The following is a 22,924-nucleotide window of genomic DNA, read 5'->3' as shown; positions in this document are numbered from 1 at the left end:
GCCGTCGAGGGCAGCCCGGAGGGCTCCGTGCGGGGTGGTGTGCGGTGTTTTCGGGTATTTATCTTTTCGTTTTGGTATTGTTTATTGAAGTTATGAGGACGAGGTGTTTGTTTGGGGTTTTTGTGTTTTGTTTTGTTTTTTTTTTTGGTATTGTTGATGAAAGTTGAACGGACGAGGTGTTTGGAGGCGTGAGGCTCGCATCCCGGCTGAGGACAGGGATTTCTTTTTTAGCTGTTGGGGATGACAAAATTAAAATAAAATAAAATAAAATAAAATAAAATAAAATAAAATAAAAGGGGGGAGGAAGAGCGAAAAGAGAGACCTCGGGGCGACACCTCCGGGCTGGCAAAATCCCGACAACGATTTTCATCTCCCCCCTCCTTTCATTCCCAACCCTCCCCACCCCCAAACCTCCCCGGACCGGCCGCCTCGACGTGTGTTCATCCTTCCCCCCCCCCCCCCCCCCCCCCATACTCCGTGCGGAGGAAAAGTGTCTTTCCGGGGCTGTGGGGCACGGAGCGAGCCACATCTGCAAGCCATAAAGAAGCGGGGAGGAGCCGTCGGGGCGAGGCGCAGCGGGACGGGCGAGGGGGGAGCCCCGGCCGGGCGGCTTTCCCCCCTCGCCCGTTCCCCGCGGCTCGACGGGACGGCCCCGAGGTGAGCGGCGCGGTGAGTACCTGCGCCCCCCCCCCCCCCCCAGCACCTCGAAGCCCCCATCCCGGCTCCGTCCCAGCTCCATCCCGGCCCCGTCCCGCCCCGTCTGCTCCCCGCCGCCGCCGCTGGGAGCGCGCTCCCTTTAAGAGCCCGGCTTTGCCTCCCGGTAGCTGAAGGTCATTAAAACACAAAAGCGCTCCGGCGCTGCGGTCCAATATAGCGCATGCGCCCAGCCCGAGGACTGGCAGGGAGACGGCAATATGGCGAGAATGCCTGGCAGCGGCGGCGGCGGCGGCGACTGGAGCGGCGGAGGCGGCGGAGGGGGCGCTGGGGACAAGGCGGGGGAGCGGCCGCCGGGCCGTGTCCGCGGCGCCCCCCGGCCGCCCCGCTACTGCAGCGCCGGCGAGGAGGAGGAGGAGGGCGAGGAGGAGGATGAGATCCGGGAGGTGCAGATAACGGGGGACGAGGAGGAGGAGGAGGAGGAGGAGGAGGAGGAGGAGGAGGACGGAGCCGATGGGGGGCTGCTGCTGGACGAGGAGGAGGAGGAGGAGGAAGAGGAGATGGGTCTGGAGTGGGACGGCGAGGAGGAGCCCGAGCCGCTGCCCCCCGCCCCGGGCCGGACCGAGCGCGGCTGCGGCGGCGGCGGCGTCGGGGCGGCCCCGGGGGGAGCCGCGGGCGCTGCCCCGGGGGGCGTCGCGGGCGGCGGCGTCGCGGGCGGCGGCGGCGGCGGCGTCGGGGTCGCGGGGGCGCCGTCGGAGGACGCGGAGCTGGAGGCGGCCCTGCTGCTGCAGCGGCCCGAGCGGGCGCGGCTGAGCGAGAACACGCGGCTGGCCACCCGCTACGCCGTGCGCATCTTCCGCGAGTACCTGAGCGAGAAGGCGCAGAGCCCCGACTTCGAGACCATGGACAAAGGGGCGCTGTGCCGGGTGCTGCGCTCCTTCTACGCCGAGGCGCGCTCCAAGAGCGGGCAGCTCTACTCCAAGTCGTCGCTCATCAGCATCCGCAGCTCCCTCAACCGCTACCTCAACGAGCCGCCCTACTGCCGCACCCTCGACCTCACCAAGGACCCCGAGCTGCGCGCAGCCAACCTGACGCTGGCGGCCGTCATCCGCAAGCTGGAGGAGCAGGGCGCCGGGCCGGTGGTGCAGAAGCAGGCCATCACCCGCGCCGACCTGCGCAAGCTCTACACCTGCAGCGTCTTCAGCACGCAGAGCCCCTTCGGGCTCCTCAACAAGGTCTGGTTCGAGACCTGCATGTACTTCTGCACGCGGGGCCGGGAGAACCAGCGGGAGCTGGAGGAGGACTCCTTCGGGCTGGCGGTGGACGAGGACGGCCGCAAGTTCGTCTACTTCAAGGCTCTGGGGCCCTACCACAAGTCGCGCTCGTCCTCCTGGAGCAAGAAGCGGGCGGAGAGCAGCGACGAGGAGAACCTGCCCCGCATGTACGAGACCGGCACCGAGTTCTGCCCCTACGCCAGCTTCGTCAAGTACCTCTCCAAGCGCAACCCCCTCTGCAAGGCCTTCTTCCAGCGCCCGCGGGACCACTGCAGCGAGGGCGACATCACCTGGTACGAGAACAAGGCCATCGGCAAGAACCTGCTGGGCACCCGCATGCAGATGCTCTCCAAGGCGGCCAAGCTCTCCAAGACCTACACCAACCACTGCATCGGCGCCGTCTCCATCGCCACCCTCAACAGCATCGCCGGCATTGGCACCAAGCTGGGGGGGCCGCCGCCACCGCCGCACCACCACCACCCCCCTCCCCACCACCACCACCACCACCACCACCACCTCCTCCACCACCCCGCCGGCGGGGGCTGCTACACCCCCGCCGCCCTCAACGGCGGGCCGCGGCCCCGGCCGCCCGCCGCCAACCCCTACGTGCTGCCCAAAGACGGCGACGCCGCGCCGGTGAAGGCGGAAGCGGCCGCGGTGGCCCCGGCCAAGCGTGCCCTCTACGAGGCAGTGTTCCCGGCGGGGGCCGCGGCCGGCGGCGACGCTTGCGGGCCCTCGGCCTCCCCCAAAAGACTCTGCCGCCGCCCCGCCGAGCCCCTGGACGCCGCCGCGCCCGCCGTGGTGGTGGTCTCAGTGAAACACGACCCCCTGCCTCACCTCCTCCCCGAAGCCAATGGGCACAGAAGCACCACCTCACCCACAGTAGTTTCACCTGCTCTTGTTTCCCCCACACAGGTAACCGGAAAAAGGAGAGGAGGAGGAAAAAAATAGAGATAAATACAACCCCCGAGCTGGCCACCCCGGCCCACGTAGCCTGCGCTCCCCCCTCGCTTGCCCGTCTCCCCCAGGGCCGGTGGCAGCGTTTGGGCAGCCAGAGCCCCCCGCGAGCCGGCCAAACCCCACTCGTCCCGCGGGGAGGTGCCCAGGTACCGTCCTGCTCCCCCTCGGCGGTGGCACCAGTCCTGCGGCTCCCCCTCTCCCTCCTTTTTGCTTTCTTTTCCTCTTTCCTTGTTGTTTTATTTTTTGTGTTCTGTCCCCCCCCCCCCCCCCCCTCTTTTTGCGGAAGATATGAGTTACGAAAGTCGGGCCAAAGTAGTAGATAAGGGCGTCAGATATCATTAGTGTGTGTGGTGTTCTTGATGTGCTAATGAACTATTTGAATAACCTCAAATGCAGGAAACAGCCAGGAGAATACTCAATTACACACTAGTAATGAGGGTGTAATTTTAAACTTCAGAAGTTAACAAGAGGGTTAATATGGCAATTGCATTCATCTTGTATTTGTTTATTTAAAATAGCTCTGTTTCCTGGCAGTGATCCTCTTTTTTTTTTTTTTCTTTTTTTTTTATAAGGCAAATTGGCTTTAGTTGCATTAGTTGCCATAGCGGCGAAATATACAGCAGCAGCACAATTAGGCGGGTTAGGTGCAGCGAGACCAAGTTTGTTGGAGGCGCTTCGTGTCACTGAGGCGGGCCAGGCAAAGCAGAGAGATGGAGAGGTGCCCCCAGCCCCTCGCTGCGAGTCCCCTCCACCGCACGTGCTGCCCGGACCCTTCAAAATCCATCTCCTTTTGGGTTGTTTTAGTTGTTTTTTTTCAATGGCTGGAGCTAAATTACCGCGCTGCGTTCAATTAGGGACTCGCTACGCTTTTACAGTTGGCTCCGAGTTTGGAAGCCCTTCCAACTCCCTCTGTGAAACTTCTGCAGCTACGCCGCGCCCCATAAAACCCCGAGCAGCTTTAATGCTCGCTGCCCCGCGCGGTCACCACCCCCCCCCCCACCCTGCGACGTGCTGGTGTTGAGCAGTAACAGGGATTTCGGTGTCGGGCCGTGCTGTGGGGTGAAGGCAGGTATCCGACATGCCTGAGCTGCTCCCGAAGTGGAAATACCAGTTCTGGACAGAGTGACCCTTTCAGGGAGCTTGCCGGCTAATCAGCCAGCCCCGGGCTAATTGGGGAGGGGAGAGCGGGAGGGGGGCTTTCTGGGAACGCCTGCATAAGCATCGATGTTCTTCGTGGTACCTGTGACGTCTCCTTTCTAGTGTTTTGTGGGTTTGGGGTTTTTCGACCACTTCAGCGGAGCGCTGCGGTTTGACCTCCTGCTGCATGGGTCTGGTGTCTGCGGGTGGCTCGGAGGCTCGATTGCGTGCGGATAGTGCTTTTGTTCTAGCTCCTTATGTCAGGGATTACATCAGGTGTATTTCACCCCAGACTCCTCTCGTGCTTGCGTTTCGTGACCTAGAGGGTAATTTGGGAACTTCAGGTGTGGCTTGGCTCCTAGGAAGGTCGCGAACATGAGGATGGGGCAGAGGGACCCATGGTGATGGAGGGAGCATCGCGCGGTACGCGTGCCTGTAACCTGCACGGCAAGGTGGCCCAGCCTGTCCCCCAAATCCCATAACGCCCCCGTAAAGCTCACACGAGGAGAAATCCATCTGTTGGACCGCTCATTGTGTGGCTGCGCGGTCGGAGCTGCGATTCTCATTAGTGGCTGGTATCGGGGGAAAAGGGAGAAATGCCTTGAATAGACGGGAGCGTACGCGGCCATGTGCTGCCTTCTTAGCTGCAGCAAGGAGGAAAATGAGCAATCAGCAAGGATACTAGACAGTGTGGGTTTTCTCAGTAATTATATGGAAATGTTCATCTCCATTCACAATCTAATGAGCTAAACAAGCTGCCCAGCCACTTCTGTAGCTAAATCTTGCCTGCACTACAAAACTCAGTAATTTAAGTCTTTAGGAGAAGGGAGCTTTTTTTTTCTTCCTAATCGCTGGTTCTTGTCGTGTCAGTTTTAACTTATGCACTTCTTCTTGGGACGCGATGAAAAAACATTGTCTGGGTTTCCTTGGGAGACTGTTAATGCTAAACTTTTTCTCCCTAGCTACCTTTTATAATAGTTACGCTAATCGAGGGCCAGGGCATTTCCTGGGGAAATTAATGACTGGCTGGGGTTAATGGCCCAAGGCACTGCCTCAGGCCATCAACTCTCCCAGCTGGTCATTAATCCCCAGGAAATGCCCTGGCCCTCAATCGTTATTGCTTAATTATAAACAAAGGCTTTCCAGGCCTTTTCACTGAATACAGCTCATCAGGCAATGTGACACTGAATTCTGCTGTTGACAAATATCACTGGTTTCTTGAAAGCACCAAGGTCAGAAGCTCGTGTTTTATTGGTCCCGTCTGTAATTATTGGTCCAGGGGACAGATCCTGCTGCCCCCTGGGCAGGTGAAACACCCCGTTGAATAAATATCAGTGCAAGGAGGGGGCTTCTCAGCAAGTTTATGCTGTTTGTGTGTACGGACGCTTTCTTACAGCACTAATACCTTAAGCAAGGTATGGAAAAGGTTAAATGGAGGCACTAAGCTGAAGGTATTGAATTTGCACTGTCTGCAAACTTTAAGGATCTGAGCAAGGATATTAATTTTACTCTCTTCTGTCGTGGCTGCTCCCTTCTTTTGTTTTAGCCCCAAGACGTGTTTGTAGCACTTGGTTTGCAGGAGCCTCCTCCAGAGCTGGGGAAAGGTACATCAAATGCTCAACTTGATCCAGCGATTGCTTTCAGTTGCAGCCGGGAGAGCAGCATTATACAGTATATTTTAAGCATACTGTGCCATCATGGCACAACTTTCTTTTCAGTACTTATTTGCTCTGAAGTGTAGCAATTTTCCTGCCACTGACAGCAGTGCTTCAGCTCAAGTTGATGACAGAGGGATGTAATTTGTCTGTTGTTCATCTCTCGTGTTACTGAAAGATGAACAATAGCTAAAGTTCAAGCCTTTGATGCTACAGTCTGGTGCTAGCTGTTGAGATTTATAGGTCTGGTACATGCTGAACTTCCTGCAGTACAAATTTCCCAAAGTAGGTCTAAGGAAATACATCGGCTTATGCCATGGGTGAGGGGAGTCACAGGTTGCTTTGAAATGGTTCTGTTACATCAGTTCTCTAACTCAGTTGGGTTTTTCTCGGCTACTTCTGAAGAGTTTCATCGGCTCTTAAGATATCTACCAAATGTTCAGTCATTTAAGCATGGCTCACATGCGTTTGTCATAGTGTCTGGGAGATACTTGAAGGTTTTTTCTTTCTGGTTTCAACCCAAGGCCAGCTTTGTTTGTGCGTGTGTTTTCTCTTGATCTGGCAAGTGTTTTTTTATTGCCTTATGCTTTCTTTGAAGGGCTTACTTTGACCAGATCCAAAAGTCTTCTTCTGACTGCAGGTTTGGCAAAGCAAGGCAAAACAGTAGTACATGATGAATATAAGTGAGGAGTAAGCACAAACTGCAGCAAATCATCGTAATTAATAAGTTAGTCTAGCTCTTTTTAATCTTTTTCTTTTGGAAGTGGATAAGAATCTTTCTGCTTAATGTTTGGTATGAGAACATCCCACGTTTCCCTAAAGTAGCCACAAAAAAGGCTGCTGTTCTGTACAAATTTTTTTGGTACTCTGTCCAGGTTCATCACTGGGAGCTTTCCAAGTGTGCAGAATAGGAGAACTCCTCAGAAGGCTCCAGGGATGTTTCTGGAGGCAGCGTTAGGATGCTAGGCTTTATTTCTATACAGATAATAGATGGGGCAATATCCCTATCTTAACGGCTTAAAGCACAGCAGCTATTAAGACTGATGACTTCTAAATACCTTGTTAGTTCTCGTGGGAGTATATCTGTTTACTTAGTTTCTGAGGTTAGTTGTGGCTGTGCTACTGTCTGGTGAGTGCCATCCTCTTTGATTAATGGATCATCAGAGCTTGCAAGAAAACCTAGGGTTTGCTAGGTGTCTCTTTTAAAAGGAGCACCAATGTTAAAATCTGTAAGTGTGAGGGTGAAAAGAACAATAAAAACTGTACCTACTTTACAGGGTGTTTGTTTTGTGTTTTTTTTTTTTTTTCTTGTTTGTTTTTGTTAATGGGAAATTCTTTCTTTTTCCATTAGAGTTACAGACATAGAAAGTGATCAACTCTAGGAGGTACCTATTATACCTCCTGGTCATTAAAGTTGCTCTTAAACACAGGGGAGGCAGAGGTATCAAACCCCCAAACCTGTGTTCTTATGAATCTCCATAGCAAAATCTTGGCTATTGCTCTCCTCAGTCACTCAGTGCTGTAATTCGCAGTTATTCTAAAAAAAAAAAAAAAAAAATTTGAACAGGGCTTTTTATTTTATTTTATTTTTTGAAGATGGTAAGACATCCCAAACTGTGTTCCTTATAACCAACAGGAGGTTTGTGGGAATATGAATGTGCCCCAAGACAAGCTCAAGAGAAGCAGAATAGAGATTGGGGTCAGTGATCTCCTTTAGGCTCTGGGGGCTGTGCTCGTGCTGAAATGAATGAAGGGAGCTGGTCTTTCTTTCCTGGAATGGAAACGGTCTGTTTGGGTCGGCTGCTGGGGAGGAGATTGCTTGAAGGTGACTCGGGGTGAGTTTCTGTGAAGATGTGAGAATGGTGTTTTGTTACACGCAGGTAGAATTTAGATTTTTGGAGTATAAAGTCTAGCACATCTGCTATATTGTCTTGGTAGGTGGTCTTAGATGCATTGGGGTGATGTACTGGAGAAAATACATAGTGTAACAATTTGAGGTGGTGGTTTCGTCCAGTAGCATGTCAATTCTTAAAATATTTTTACTTTTTGGAAATTAGACTTTATTTGCACCGTGTGAAGTAGTGAGAAACTTGCCTAGTCCAGCCTTCAGTGACGCTGATAAGAATGCCAGAGGCGATCCCTTTTGTGTAAACCAAATGAAGATGACCCTTTTCAAAACAATTAGGGGGAAAACAGCATCTCTGGAGTGCTGCTGTATTTTGATGCTTCTGTAATTGTACAGAATCTGAAATGACCAAGTTGGTACTCTTCCTCTGCGAACATCAGAGGTAAGCTGCACAAACTTAAAGGCAGCAGAGGTGGTGTGTTTTTTGTTTTTTGTTTTTTTTATCAAAAAAGTCTTCTGTGATTATCCTGTAAAAGATTTCCCATTGCCCAATGCTCTCCTGCTAGAGAGCAAGAGATCAGAAACTGTTCGGTCTAATTGGTAAGTCTGTATGACAGTGAGCTGCCTTATTTCATGTGTGGTGTAGAAATAAATGAGTGCTTAAACCCTTTGAAACACACCACTACTGCACAAGCCATAGGCTGTAATTAAATTGAATGTGGGGTTGTATTGTCTTGTGCCCTTGGCTATAAACTTGATAACAGACCATGGTACACCCACTATTGTGTTAGAAGCTGGAACCTAATTAGCTATGTTGTAGATTTTCAGTCACTTTCGAAGCCCTTCTGTTCATCCTTCTCCCAGTGTCCTTTTTTCTTATTATTTTGCTTTTCTGTTTCTGAAGCAATAAAAGCACCCTGCTTTTCAGGAGGAAATCATTAAGGGCATGTAGCCAAATATGTACGTGCAAGATAATTTTTTATCGCATTTTTGGATTCAAGGGACAAGTGTTAGTAACTGCATTTTATCTGATGTAGAAGAGATTTATTAATGTTGTGATAGTAAAAAATATATAATCATGTTTTCGGGGAATGCTTTGTAAGCCTCTCAGGCATTCGAGGGGGGAGGAAGGAAGGGATTGCAACTTCTCACAATACCTTGATCTGAAAGTAATGTCGGAAGACATGAGATTGAATTCTGTTCTCGTTGTTTTTCAGGATTATCCACATGGAAAAATGGCTCTTCCAGGCTTTTATAAACTCACGTGCTTTTGCACTCAGCCAATTTTAGTTGATCTGAAAACCTTCAAACTTGCTAGGGACTTAATCCCTAATGAGGACAAGTGCCTTTGATCTGTTCTTAGTGCCATTTTTAGTTTGGGAAATAATCAAAGTTGCAGCGCACAGATGCAGAGTGTACATTTTCAGTAAGTTCTCAGTTAATTGATATGCCTGCTGATTGTGTCTGTCTGTACACTTCTGTGGCTAGGACAGATCATTGCAGTTGGATGTGGGGGCCCTGGCGGTGCCAGACACACGCATTCTGCTGTCCTCGTGCCTTTTTGTTGGGAGCCAGGGGAGTGTGGAAGGACAAAGCCCAGGGATGCTCAGGAATGTGCGGGGATGTTCAGGGGTGCACAGGGTGAGGGCAAAATAAATCTATTTAGGTGAGGCAAAAGGATGAATTCTGGCTTTCGTTCTGTTTCCTTATCCCAGAGAGCTTGTGGAAGCACTGGGGCAGTTTCTGGTCTAATATTCATGTCTATCATGGGGCTGTGTTTCACTCCCTCCTCCTTAAGCACCCAAATCCAGCATCTGGCAATGCTGTCATTTGTTTTAGTCTGTGGGTTGTCTATTTTTTTTTTTTTTTTTTTTGATACAGGGAGTGGGAGGAAGAGAAGGCTGTGAAGTTGTGACTCTTGTGGTTGGTAGCCCTAATGAAGGGGCTGCAGCTCGCGGACTTCCCCGTAAATTGGCGCCTGTGTATGCTGTTACTACTTCTGCATCTGTCTGTCAGAAATGCAATGCGTAAATGAATGACTTCCTTAAAACACCACAGTATTTTAAGCTCCTCTGTCTGTGTGTGTGTGTGTGTCCGTTTACGTATGCTTAAGATTAGGGATTGCAGGAGGAATTTCAAGAGTGATTTCTCAACCCTTCAGCTGAACCCTGAGCTTTTAGTAACTGCAGTTACATAGATAATGTGTGTTTGGGTGTGTATATATGCTGCTTTCCCTGCTGTTGATTTTTCTCTGTGTATTTCTAATAGGCTTCAAAAATGGCAGGGAGGAGGTGCTCAGAAGCAAGACAGCATGCTCCATGTGGTGTTATTAAGGTCTGAAAGAGTAGTCTTGAGCTGTTACTCTGATTTTGGGTTACCAGCCATGCAGCCCATGCCCATCTTGCTGGTGTGAGCTGTTGTTTTCATGGGTGAGGTGCCTGCAGCACACCTGAAGGAATGGCCAACTGCACCAAAACTGTTGCATGCAATCAGTGGCTAATTACCAAGCGTCCTCTGGCTCAAAGCTCATCTGGAAATGAAGCAGCAGAAGTGTGTGGGGGGAATGGCATACATGGGTTTGGCACAAAACAGGAGGGGAAATCCTCTGGTATTGCCCTCCCCACCTGGATTCTGCTTGGGCTGGGCTGAGGCTTTTCTCCCTCCGAGTGTCTGCAGGCTGGGAGCAGGTGGGTTGAGGAGTTGCCTCCCTTCTCGACGCAGCCTTTCCTCGTACCAAAATCATGCTGCCCCCAAGCGTGTGAGTTGCCCTAAGTGCTGTAGTTAACCCACGTGGCTCTGATGCCAGGCTCAGAGGACCTAATTTTGATGGTTGTGGTGGCAAGCTGGAAGGTGTAGATGGGAACACAGATGTCGTAACAGACAAACCTACAGGCTGTAGCGTGGATGATGCATGAATGTCAGATAAAGAAGGAACCTGCCTGAATTAGTTGCACTTTTGAGGGCTTTCCTTCATTTCTAATAGTTTTATTACTAACAGCATTCACAGTGTCTTCTTGTGTGCTGTTCCTTTTGTCGTCATCTTGGATATCACAGGTAGCTAGAGAACTATTGCAGACCAGGTTTGCTTGGATTGGGAGATGAGGCTTTCTGTGGGCTTTTATTGAGTCTGTGAGTACTAGTTCCCATCTTTGGTTTAGAAAACGTGTTGCCCTTTTTCTGTTGTAACACCAGTTTCTAGAAGCTCTCCCTAGACCCAGCTAAGACCAGGTTCACATTTCTATACTTGATTTTTTAAAAATGCTGTTGGGGGGAAAAAGGTAATAAGGTGCTCTAAGTGTGTGGGTTTTGGCAAATAACTGGCTGAGAAAGAACTGTGTAGCCTCTCGGCATCATTTACGCCTTCTTTTTCTATTGCCTTTTAATTCGGTAATGCTGAAGTAACTGTTTTGCTGATTATATCTCTGAAAATAGAGCTTCTCTGCAAAAGCACGCTCTCTCTAAAAATACACGGTAGTGGCAGACACGGTCGCGAGGACTGCGGGGAGCGGAGGAGCGGCCGTTCTCACGGCGGAGGGGGTCACACACAGCCCTGCAGCACTCCCTTCTGTACCACTGGCCAAAGTCGGTAGGAATGAGATCTCTCCCCAGCACAAATGCTGTACAAGTTTATATTCTTTAGCAGGAATTGCAGTGCAAATCCCTCCTCGCTCAGCCTTTGACTCCAGCTCTTTTGCCAAAGTGCTGCTTGAAAATAAAACAGGCAGAGTGGGACTGACGTGGGTTTAGGTATCAGGCTGAAAAAAAAAGAAAAACGCTGCTGGAAAAGCAGCTTTTGAAGCTGTTGCAAATCCAGAGCAGCATGTGTAACGTAGTTAAGGTTTGACTTTTAAGAAACAGAGACAACTTTAATGTCCTCTCAAAACAGTTGAAATTTTGCTTTCTTTGTGGGGTATTTGACACGCTTCTCTAACAGTCTAATTTCTGTATTTTTTTTTTTTAATCTCTAGAATACCTTGCAGATTACCTTAAAATAAAATAAATTAAGCTTTGTTTTTGAAATGCACCTGCACTTGTCAGCTGCTTTGAAATGAAACATTCCCAGTCTTTTTGGTGTTGCTTAAGGGGGAACTGCATACAAATTTTTCCATTAAAAGTACTTCTGGACCTAAACCGCGCTCTCTTTTTTTTTAGGCATTGGAAAGTCTCAGAAGTGAGGAAAGCCAAAACAAACAAACAGGCAAAAAAAAAAAAAAAAAGCCAGGTTCATTTTAACCAGCAAATACAAATTTGTTGAAATGGGTATCCAGTTTAAAATGCGGTGATGTAAATAATACAAAACGTAGCATGAATGAATGTGCTGGTGCATTGCATTGGGGTGTGGAAGTAGCACTAAGCTATAATGTACATGGTGAAAGTATCCACGTAGCAGAAAGCAGGATAACCAAATGCTTTTTTCTAAGTTTACTGTGGTAATTCATTAGACAAGGATTCCTCATGCCCTTGCTCAAGTGGAATTTTAACCAGTTTTGCTCAGTGTGCTGAACTACCAGACTGCTAACAGGTGCATTCAGGATCAGCAATGTAAGAGTGGGTTAGGTTTGCAGTGCAGGGCGATGATATGGCAGTAACTGGCAGTCATGTGAAATGTACAGAGAGGCTTTTAGAAGCTTGTTAGAAAGCTTGGTTATTTCAGCAGTTGAAAGATACTAAAGCATCAGGTGAAATCCATCATATGTCCAGGTAAAGATACAATAGCTGATGAATAAGTGGATCTGTTGTAGATTTCACAAGGGCCCTGGCCACCTTTTAGCTAAAACAGAAACAAACCAAACAAAAAACCCTTCAGTGCTGCTGTCTGAGCAGCGACCGCAGAGCCCTGCCTTGGGGACGTTGGGCACTGGCGGCGAGGCAGCCCGCGGCTCCCTGAGCCCCCTGGGTTTTCCTCCAGAACTGTAAACAAGTGCTGTAAGGAAAAACCAAAGCGTTGCCATTTCCCTCGCACACAAACACTCTTTATAAAAGCCGAAAAGCTCCAAAGCAAGCGTGCTGTCTGAAATTGTTTTATTCTCTTTTAATGGCAGTGGTCCGAAGTAGCTGTTATACCTGAATGGGGGAGGAGAGCGGGGATGAGCCCTCCGACCCATCTGGAAGCCAGCAAGTGGGGCTAAATAACTGTGCCAGCTGGGTTTTGGAGCTAGGACGTAGGAATTTTGTGGTAAGGAAAAGAGCTGGAAAAACATTGAGGTAGGAAATGAAGAAGGGAGGGAAAGCAGGGTGAGAAAGAGTTACCCATCTTCTCATTACATCAGGTAGGAAACAGATTCATTTCTGTAGGGCCAGCTGCTGGGTGAGTTTGGTGGGTTCAAGGGTGGGAAATAATGCTTCTCTTTGAAACGGGGCTAGAATTAGGAAATAAGAAAATTTGCCCTTCTTAATAGTAAATAACACATGTAGAAAGGTACTGAAGCACAATTTGATCAAGGAAAAGAGAGAGCTGAGGAGTGGCAAAGAAAAATTGTGTATTTTCTTTAGAGCAGAAGTGCTGGAGCAAAATTTGAAAGAGTGGTAGTGATTGGGTTTTGGGGGCACTGTGGTCTTGGTTTTCTTCAACTTCCAAGTCAGTTAAAAGAAACTGAGTGTGGTGTAAATTAAATACATTGTATTCTTGAATTTGGAAATTGAAATCTAAGAGGTTTTATTTCCTTAACCTTAAAAAAGGAGACGTTTACACCCATGGTTGTCTATAGAGTTTTGTTTCAGAGTCAGTGTTGGTTCTTGGGTGTGCATCCCAGAAGAGATCCACTGTCAGCACTGCAGTAAAATGGCATATAAGCACTGTGTTTGTTTTTATTCCTAATGGACAATAAACTAGTTTCCTCAAGCTACTCGAAATACTCCTTGTAAACTAAAGTGTCCAGATCAATTTCTCATTCACATCGTATTAAAACTCAGTGAGGAAGTTGGGAAAACATGGTTTTGATCAAAGTGCTGCATGAGCTGGCGATCTACTCCATTAATCTTTAAGCTACTTCATAAAATTGCTGCGGAGAACCCAGTGTGTTCCTGCTTCCAGAGGAAGCTTTATCCCACCTGGGTGCCACATGGGCTCCCGCAGCACCACGATGAGATGGGAGCTTTACTGGGACCAGGGTTGGGGTCTTGGTTCTGCTGTATTTATCTGGATGACGGTTTCCTAGTGAAATACCAGCTTTGTTAAATTTCTACTAGGAAGAGCTGTCTGCATCTAAAATTACTTGTGTACACTGGCCTATGCTGTGTGTTAACGCCTGTGTTTTCATTGCCTAGTCAGTTCATGCTATATATCACAACTTCAGGTGCTTCGGTGGTGTGCTTAATCAAAATGCGTTGTATTTTCCCCCCTAAAGAAACAAGTGCAAGGGCACAGCTCTGAGACATCAGGAATTCCTTGGTGGATCCGGTGGTAGATGGCTGGTTGCTAGCATTCAGCACGTAATTCTTCAGGAGTAGTTAAGCTGCTCTCATGCTGTAGCCCATTTTTCATAAACCCATTTTAAACTTTTATACAGTGTCTTTTCAGATCTCCCTTCTATCAAGCTTCTGCCTGTGCATCTTAATGAGCAGAAGACCTCAGATCAGTGTTTAAATCATCTGGTTCCCTCCGTTATGTATGTGGCTGTATCAAGATATATAATCACGCACTCTATTATAAACTTACTCCAGGAGAGGTGTTCATCTGATCAGCAGTGCTTTCGGCTGGCAGCGGCAGGCAGATGCTTTGAGTGCTGTTGCAAATCAGTAGTATTGTTTCGGAGACGCTGTCGGATGTGCTATTTCTGTCGTGCCGTGAGAATAAAAGCTCTGTGTCTTGCTGGTGGGGGAAATGAAACACGCGAGAAGCGGCCAACACAACATAAAACCTCCCGGAGTGAGAAGTGTGCAGCCCGTGTGCCGGCAGGACCGTCCCGTAAGGGTGAATGGTGTGCTTCAAGGCAGAGGTGAGGGTGCTGGGGATGGTGTACCAGCTGATTTGAGGCTGAAGGGAGGAGATGTACTGCTGAGAGAGGTGATAAAAGATGTTATCAGGATGCACCGGCAATTTTAGCCCAAAGTGTGGAAGGAGGCCCTCATCCAAAGTAACATGAAGCTGTTAGTCGTTCTTAAGGCAGGTTTTTTGTGACTTAGGGGAAAGGTGGTGGTCTCAGTCAGGACCCTAGGGGATGAGTGTGGTCAACGCTTCCTCCTCCTCCTCCCCAGGCAGGGGGAGGAAGAGCTGCCTTCATCCCCAGAGGTGAGCTGCTGCTGGACAAAGCACGCTGGTGGCAGTGGTGCGTTGGCTGCTGGGGCAGTCTGCTGGGCTGGGAACGTGTTGTGGAAAAGCAGCAGACTCCTGTACCAATTTAAGTGGAAAAACAAGACTAATGGCCAAATTTGTCGTCTTCATGTTTTTCACTTGTTGTGAAAAATAGCCCTGTGCTTCACCATCTTCCTGGCTTTACCATCTCCTTAATACAACTGCTCTGACTTTTACTGATGGCTTCTTGCGCCTAATCAGTTCTTAATGAAGCAGAGGGGTGTATTTTATTCTGTCCTGCATGGGCTTCCTTTTGTCACTCTTTGTTTTCCCTCCACTCCGTTTCCACTCCAGGCTAAAATTATTTCCAGCTGAGAAGGGCTGGATGCGTGTTGTTGCACAGCAAAATTGTAAATGGCCCTACAGAGTTGCTTGCAAACAGCAGAACTGATTTTCCCTCTGTTTCTCACCTCACGTGCATGCAAGGAAGGGTCATCTGGGGTCAGACCCAAAGGCTGGCTGTCCTGGTGCCCTGTCCCCAGACCGGTGGCCAAGAGCAACCTCTGTAGAGGAGGGTTGGAAACGGGCAAGGGGGAGATGCTTGTGGTGGGCTCGGATGCTTCTCGTGTGGGTGCTGTAAAAAGGCTTGCCAGCTCCCCTCTGAGGTGTAAGCGGTGTGGCAGGAGGAGGCTAATCATTATAGATCAGATATTAGCACGATGCTGTTGGGTCTGTGGGGTGAACAGACGGACCCCTTTGCGCTTTCTTCTCGAACTGTTTTGATGGGAATGTTGATTAGAGACAAGGTAAACTTGTTTGTACTTTATTCATTAATGACAAACTATAAGCTGCCCTGCCTCCCCTCCCCACAGGCAAGGCACTTGAAGAAAAGCCAGGCAATTAAAGTACTTAAGACAGTAATTACAGTCAAATATACAACAAAAATAAAACCATTGCACAGGATTTTTTTTATGCTTGGTTTTGTTCTCTTCGTTTATTAAACCACAACTCTTGCCTCACGGTTGAACAGGAATGTCTCAATTGGTGGCACCAAGGCGTGCGACAGGCTTGCCTCGGTTCACTTGGGTGTTTAATAGCCTCCCTGAAGAGGAGCTCTTACCGCTGAGGTCTTCATGGCTCTGAAATCTGCTTTTTAGATGTATCTTCAGGTATATGAAGCTGGCACACCCCCGACTCTTAGCACTGATCGGTAGGGGCATGAAAGCAAAAGTCTCGTGGAACTTTTTCTTTCTCATTTTTTTGATTCTCACTGTATGTGGAAGAGATTTCTGAGGTTACTGCGATGCTTAGGAGGGAAGACCGAATTGCTTAGCTTCAAATGTTTTAATTTACCCGGTGCATTTTAACATTCAGAAATAAGCATCCACAAACTCGGGTTGTTGTGAATCTATCTAATGAGTTAGCATCGTACAGCGTGAGCCTGCGTGTGTGCCAGCCGAACGCATTTTAAGTGGAATTCTTAGCAACTTGAGTATTCCAGATAAAGTGCGCTTTAAAGAGAGAGAAACGTAGCAGTAATGAGATCCAGCTGGTGTACATAAACCTTTCACATTACATTACATAATTAAGTTGGTAAGTAATGTATGGGGAAAAGTTCTTGTTGCTTATTCTTTTGTACTGGAGTTTTACAAGGCTGTATAAATACTGTAAGTATTTAATGGGGGAAAAGCAGGATTAAAAGCAAACAGCAGAAGATGGATGGTATAAAAACGTCATAAAACAATCGTGCAGTATTACCCTTGTGATATTTAATATCAAATGACTGAAACTTAACAGTATTCTCTATGTTGGAAGCGATCTTTTAAGATCATTTTCTAATTGATCGGTTTGATTACCATGATTGGTTTAAAGGTGAATTCTTTTCTGCTGAACAATAGCAGAGGACGCATCCCCCCGAGGGATGTTTTGGCCAGGCTTTCTGATTCAGTGAAATCTACACCGCTGTGGTATTCAAAGCAGGGTACAGGCTCATAGGCTCCTTACCATAACTTAACAACCTGTTCTCTTTTTAACAAACTGTAATTAAAGAAACATAAACTACATCTTCATTTAGTTCGACTGCAGAGCATGGGAGAGGAATGTGGGAAGGAATTCTTCGTACCGCTGTGAATGTGGCTGCCTACCTTGCAGTTGTTTCATAAACATCCTAGAAAGCTTCTGAAAAATACCGAATGTGGAATGTGCCAAAAATGGTTAAAACGCTAGACTCCGTCCTCTGGCAGGCAAGCCCTGGCAAATCTTCTCTTGATGTTGCTGCCCTCGGCTGCCCTCCTTTCTTTGCTGGAGCTTTTTTGCTCCCTTGCGGAGTCAGCAAAAGGTACGGCGGTGTGCCCAGGCTTCAGCAGCTGTGCTGAGCCTCGCTCCATGGCTTTTGGGGGCCGTCATTGTCACCAGTGCCATACTGCCTGGTCGGGGACCCAGCAGGCAGGTGGTCCTGCTTTGACAGCACCCCTGGGGAGAGGGATGTTTGCAAGGAGCAGTCCCAAAATGCCCAGGTGTTTGCTGAGCACTGGCTGAGCTGGAGCCCTCAGCTCTCGTCATTCAAAAAGGGTGGTCAGGCAGGTATGGTACCGTATTTAAAGCTTAGCCTGTTGCTCTTGTGAAGAGTGTAAATTAGGATAATTGCCCTGTTTTTAAATAATGAGACAATCTATTTGAGATGTCTCAATACCTGTTAACCAGTTAAGATGACAACTTAATTTCCAGCTGCTGTTACCGGTGCTGGCCTCGAGCTGCTTGGGCTGGGCGCTGTGCTATAACGTGATGTTGCCTACCCCAGAAGGAAAAGGGAGTTTTGAACCATACATAAACTTTCACTTGCATGAGAGTTACTCAGTGAGAGGTGAAAGGAGCACTCGGGATATAAGCGAATACAAATATCTTCTGGTTTTGTGGGTTTGTAAGTTCCCATAAATCAGTCGGCAAGTTCCCAGTCCCTGTGACAACCACATGTCCCATGCTCTGACATCGCAGCCACCGCAAAGCCCTGGTGAAGGGTGCAATCAGCCCGTAACGAGAGTGGCAAGTCAGATGAGTGGCATTTAAAAGGCGGGGTGCTGTCCTGCACATTTCTGACTTGTTTTATTTTTTTTTTTTTTTTGCAGACTGTCAGTGTACCGACAGACTTTTAAAGTGTCCTTGCAGGTTGACAAAGCAACAAAAATCCACAGTGGGACTTTCTGCAGAAAAAAAAAAAAGGGGGGTGGGGTGCTGAAATCCTTTAGGGGCTTGTTCATAAGGATTTGGAGTGACTCGGTATTTTGCGCTGCTTGCTTTTAAGGAAATGTTTGTGTTAATGAGCATTTATTGCGAAACACAGAAAAGAAAGTGGCTAAAACTGAGGAGGGGCTCAGCGAGGCCAGTCTTGTGGCTTCTGGACCTGCCAGGCGGTGGGAGCAGCAGCCAGTGGTGCTGGTTGGGATGTCCATGAACATCCAGCACCTCATGGGCTCGTGCTGCATGAAATGGCCTCACCGGGGGCTCACCCCGCTGGGGCTCCCTGCCCAAAGACCCGGGCTGACCCCACTCGGCTGGAGAGCAGGGGGATCGCGGCGCAAACAAGAGCCGCTTTGTTCTGCATCCTGGATGCACTCTGATTAAACCCCATAGTCATGAGGATGGATTTACTGGTGCGCTCTCGCTCTTTTTTTTTGCATTGCACAACAGCACAAACACCCAGCGAGCTAGCAGATTTAATCCGTGTTCCCTGAGGATTGTGAAATTCTGGCTGTGTATAAATTTCCTGGCTGAATTTGGAGCATGATTTATGAAGGGGACCTTGCCTCTTGTACAAAGTAGGACTTCCCTTCCTGCAGGACCGCAAGGCAAATGTTCTCAGTCTGCAGACTTCTTCAGTCTGCTATCCTTAACATGGTTTTGGTTCATCTTCCCTGCTGCATGCTTGCTTACTGAAGCTGTTTAACTGAAACGCAAAATAAATTTATTTTCTTTAGCGTTTGGGTCTAGTGTTGGCTTACAGGAAATGCAGAGCAATGAATGCATGTTTTGCGCTGTTCAGGAGCTTTCTAAAATACTCAGAAGTCTGCTGTGTTTTTTTGGTTTTGTTTTTTTTGTTCTGTTTCCTCAATCTGCTGTTATAAGTGCACTTTCTCTTGCTAATCTGCTGCCTGAAATACTCTTTGTTCAGGAAGGCAAGTCTATTTCTGTTGTAATCAGGGCTAAGAATTCAGCTGCAGGGTCACTCTGTGGTACTGCAGAGTTCACTGACCACGTTTTGCTGCTGGCAGTCCTAGCTTTGGCCCCTTTACACAGATCAATGCCAGGCTAACCCCATTTATTGCTACTACTGAATCAAAACTCTGCTGCTCCTATTTAATTTAGCTCAAAATAGACATAATGCAAACAAGCGTTAGCATGGCAAAAGAGCTAGGAGAAGGGGGGGAGAAGAGAAAAAAGGCATTCAGTTGTTTGGGTTTTGGTTTGTTGTTTTTTTTGTTGTTGTTGTTTTTGTTTTAATTCAAAATACCAAATGGTGCCAGGCTTCAGATGGGAGGAATTAGCTTGCGCTGCATCGTTAGGCCCTTTATAAAAAACAATAGTCATCATTGATTGTAATCTGCACGCAAGTATTAGAGTCTATCTGGCTGTCTTCAGTTTCCTTTTTGTGTTTAAAAGCCTTTTCTGGTGTCACTGCTACTGCTTCAGCTTCGCCATGCGTTCAGCCTTCTTCTGGGTGTTGAGTCCCAGTGATGCATCCCTGGTGTGCTTCCTTTTGGCCCCACCAGGCGAGCCTCCAGCCTTACTGCTGGGTACCCACCACCAGCTACCCCTGCTTCAGCCTGCTAGAAACCTCCAGACTTGCTTGTGGTCAAGTGAAATCGCTGTTGGCAGGAGTATTATTCTCCATGGAGCTTCTCAGTGCTGAGCCATTTGCAAGGTCCGTCGCGGTGAGGTGGGTCACAAGGTTTCGCTGAGGCAGGCGTGTGGCAGGTAAGAGTGCTGTGGCTGCTGGGCCTCTTGACAGAAAAAGGTAGTTTTTTTCTGTACCTGTGGATCACTTTGGTACGAGAAAATGTTGGGATTGTCAGGACGTTGCTTGGAGTCGAGATGACAGGACCTTTACATTGTGGTTGGCATCCCGCCACAGTTTCCAGCTAGGACTGGGTGTATAAATTCCACCGCCACACCTCATTCCACACGGCTTCGTAGATCTGTGGGGGAAGGCATACCCTCACCGCCTGCTGTCTTCTGGGCTGAAACCCTGTTCCCTCTGCGAGGCAGCACGGGTGGAAATCCAGAGATTTGGGGTTTCTGCTGAAACATGAGGCAGTCTCTCCACATGTCCTCCCACACTGCCCCCTCTGCCCAAACTAATCCCCTTCAGTTCTGCATTCAGCAGAAATCAGGTGCCCAGCCCAGGTACGTCTATAACGGGGCCACAGATGACAGCCACAAGATGAATCCATAATTTAGGAATTGTTGGTGAAGTTATTTTCTGCTCCCTGCTGCTAGATGCTCATCGCAGGACTTGTGAAACTTTTCCTGTTTGTTCCAAGTGCTCTTGCTTGTGTCTGTCACTTACAATTCATCTGTTCCTGAAGGCAAGCTTTTGTTCCAAAGGGGAGCCCAAAGCCTGACAACTTAAATGTTTTTTGTGTTTCACCACCCTTCTCCACACTCTTGCAGATTAAACGCCGCCTCCTCCAGCCTACCCTTTTCTCTTTTGGCAGGGCTTTGTTGCCCCAACAGGGGATGCTTTGTCTCCCCTCTCCCACTCCCCAGGCACACTTGGCGTCCCTCTGCCTTCTCGCCTCTCACAGGCACTGCAGTCTCCCTGCTTCCCTCCACTCTGTGCCGGGAGGGAGCTGCTGGTGTCCTGCACCGCTTCCATGGCCTTTCCCCCATATTTTCCTGCATCCAGAGAAAGCCCTCTGCAGGTGCTATCTTCCAGACTTTGTCTGGAACCGCTCTTTAAAGCCTTGAGATGTGTCACCGTGGGTGACCATCCCCTCTTCAGCCCCTTCAGCTGCCGAGCTTTTCTCTTGTGATGGTTTTTCCCACTTTTCAGGTGTCTGGAATGCAGTGGTTTGGTTTGCTTTTTCACGTAAAAGCAGTACTTTTGCGAAGAAGGGTTATTTTGCTCCCTCTGATTATTGCAGGGGTAAGGAAGCGTGTCCTCTGTCCTGGCCACTGAACATCAGCAGCCTGCCATGTGCTGCATCGGGTGGGCACCACTCACAGCATCCAGAGCTGTATTCCCATGTGTGCCTAAGGAGAAAGCCTCATGGGGTCCATCCTCTCTAAAGAAGGGACAGGGTCTTAATCATTGTTTGCCTTTGTTTGTTTTGGTGTGTGGTTCATTTCTTCTTTTTTTGTATGTGTGTGGTTTTGTGTGTTGTGTTTCTTGGTTTTCTGTTTGTTTTGGGTAGAGGTAAGTTTTTGTTCTTTTACTTTGTGTAGAAAACAGTTCCTTAACCTATTTTTTTCCTCGGAAATCAAGCTGATTTTGCTCTAGTAAGTGATTACATTTTAGTAACAGATCCCAAATTATTCAATCTTCTAAGCACTTAATTATCATATACTCAAACTGCTGTCTTAGACATTTTGAGATTCTCTCAGATCTTGTGGTCTCAATCCTTCCCTAAAATTTTCTTCTCTATTACAGAAGGCAGTGTAGTTCGGAGGTGTCAGTTTGGGACCTGAGCTGTTTATAAAGGATGTGTCCCCTTGTTGACATGCTCTTACTGGTTACTACTAGTGGTTGCTACCACTCTAGGTAGTGGATTTGTTTCCTGCAGCTTTAGTTAGATGAAGTCTTCCCCCAAGACTAACGCAAGATTTCTTCAAGTATTGTTTTGAAGGAGAATAATTTCACATCAAGCTTACTGCCTCATCAGTGGTTAAATTAGGCTAACCTCTTGGCAGTGTCCAACTTCTCCGAGAACCCAGTTACAGAACAGCCTACCAAAGAGAAATTTCATACCTGAGTGGTTACCACACGGTGGTTGAACCAGCTCTGGCAAGTGGCAGTGAATGTCCTTAGGTTGTCTAACGTAGCTTCTGCATGTTTTAAAAATGAGGTAACTGTGTGTGTGTGTTATAAGTCTGGCTTTCATTTTCCTGGTGAAGCTGCCCATTGCCCTTTTTCTTTCAAGACGTCCCAGAATCATCTCATTAGGTCTTTCTTCTGTGTGTTGGCTTCTGCCATAGCACAGCTATCTTTAGCATGACTTTGTTAACGTGTCTGTATTTCTTGCTTGTCAATTTTATTGAAATATTCACTGAACATTTGAGGCAATAAAAGCCAGTAGCTAGAGAAAGTAAGATAGGCATTTCTCGTCAATTAACCAATGTCGTCTTTATGCTTCTTTAGACACTTTCAGTTCCTTTTGTTGTCCAAGCACTGGCAATTCACGTGTTAGTAATAACCAGAGAAGCACAAAACCAGGCTCAAACAGAACATGCAATCCAAGCTAATGTATGTTAAGATACCAAAATTTTGACTGGTGTTCTGAGTATGCGTATGTGTTCTGTTGTGGTGTAGGATCAAGTTAAAGCCTTTTAATATGAAATAAAAAATTTAATGAACTAGTTAGCAGCTGTCTAAAACTAGTTAGCCAGTTGCTAATTCATGAAGTTGGCAGTGGTGATGGTGGCTTCTGTTAGCATATAGCACATGGTTATATAGATTCGTGGTTAATCTACCCTTGTGGGCAAAAAATGCTAAAATTAGCTGCCAAATGGATGTTTTTATCATATGAGCTACAATGACTACTTGGAGAAATCCCTACAGGTTTGAAAACAATAATAATCAAAACTGTATTTCTTAGCTTTGGATCTGAAAGTATCTTTTACACATAATGGAATCAAATGAACCAAATCTAAAGTATGCTTTGTTCCTATGCCATACGGTCGCTGCCTTGCCAAGCACGCTTCTCGCCTTCCAAAGCAGGATCCTGCGTTCTCCTCTCCTCAAATCCTGCCCTTCACGTACCCAAAAAAGTCACTGCTTGAGCCTGATAGTTGCGTGCACGCTGTTCCTTTTCTCCCTTCATCTCGAAGTGTTTTCCCAGCATTTAAGAAAACCTCAAAAAAAAGAGAAAAGAGGTTAAAAATATATATATATATATAAATGTTCATGCATTACTGCATGAAGGAGCTTTTTGAATTTAATTCAAGACTT

At 47.9% G+C, this 22,924-nt stretch overlaps 1 protein-coding gene and 1 long non-coding RNA gene across 8 annotated transcripts in view; both read left to right on the top strand.

Moving 5' to 3' along the window:
• Positions 1-22,924, top strand: part of KCTD1 (potassium channel tetramerization domain containing 1) — a 97,614-nt gene that overhangs the window by 30,301 nt on the left and 44,389 nt on the right. The window contains exons 1-2 of one of the 7 annotated variants that reach the window (XM_038174656.2): positions 549-669; positions 2,844-3,034. The exons of 2 other annotated variants lie outside the window; for them this stretch is intronic. Coding sequence is in view for 2 of the 5 variants with exons in the window: in XM_038174654.2 (XP_038030582.2) it covers positions 915-2,843 (1,929 nt within the window). In the remaining 3 variants the exon portion in view is untranslated. Of the gene's footprint in view, positions 1-534; positions 670-757; positions 3,035-22,924 lie in introns of those variants that run through there. 4 more of the 7 variants (XM_027452204.3, XM_027452203.3, XM_038174654.2 and 1 more) reach the window with 4 other exon arrangements.
• Positions 3,045-22,856, top strand: LOC119715889 (uncharacterized). The gene is made up of 2 exons (XR_011807512.1): positions 3,045-5,257; positions 7,738-22,856. It is a non-coding gene; the product is annotated as an uncharacterized lncRNA (long non-coding RNA).

The sequence above is a fragment of the Anas platyrhynchos genome, chromosome 2 (genome assembly GCF_047663525.1).
Source record: "Anas platyrhynchos isolate ZD024472 breed Pekin duck chromosome 2, IASCAAS_PekinDuck_T2T, whole genome shotgun sequence".
Lineage (NCBI taxonomy): Eukaryota > Metazoa > Chordata > Aves > Anseriformes > Anatidae > Anas > Anas platyrhynchos.
This window is presented reverse-complemented; position numbering and strand designations above follow the sequence as displayed.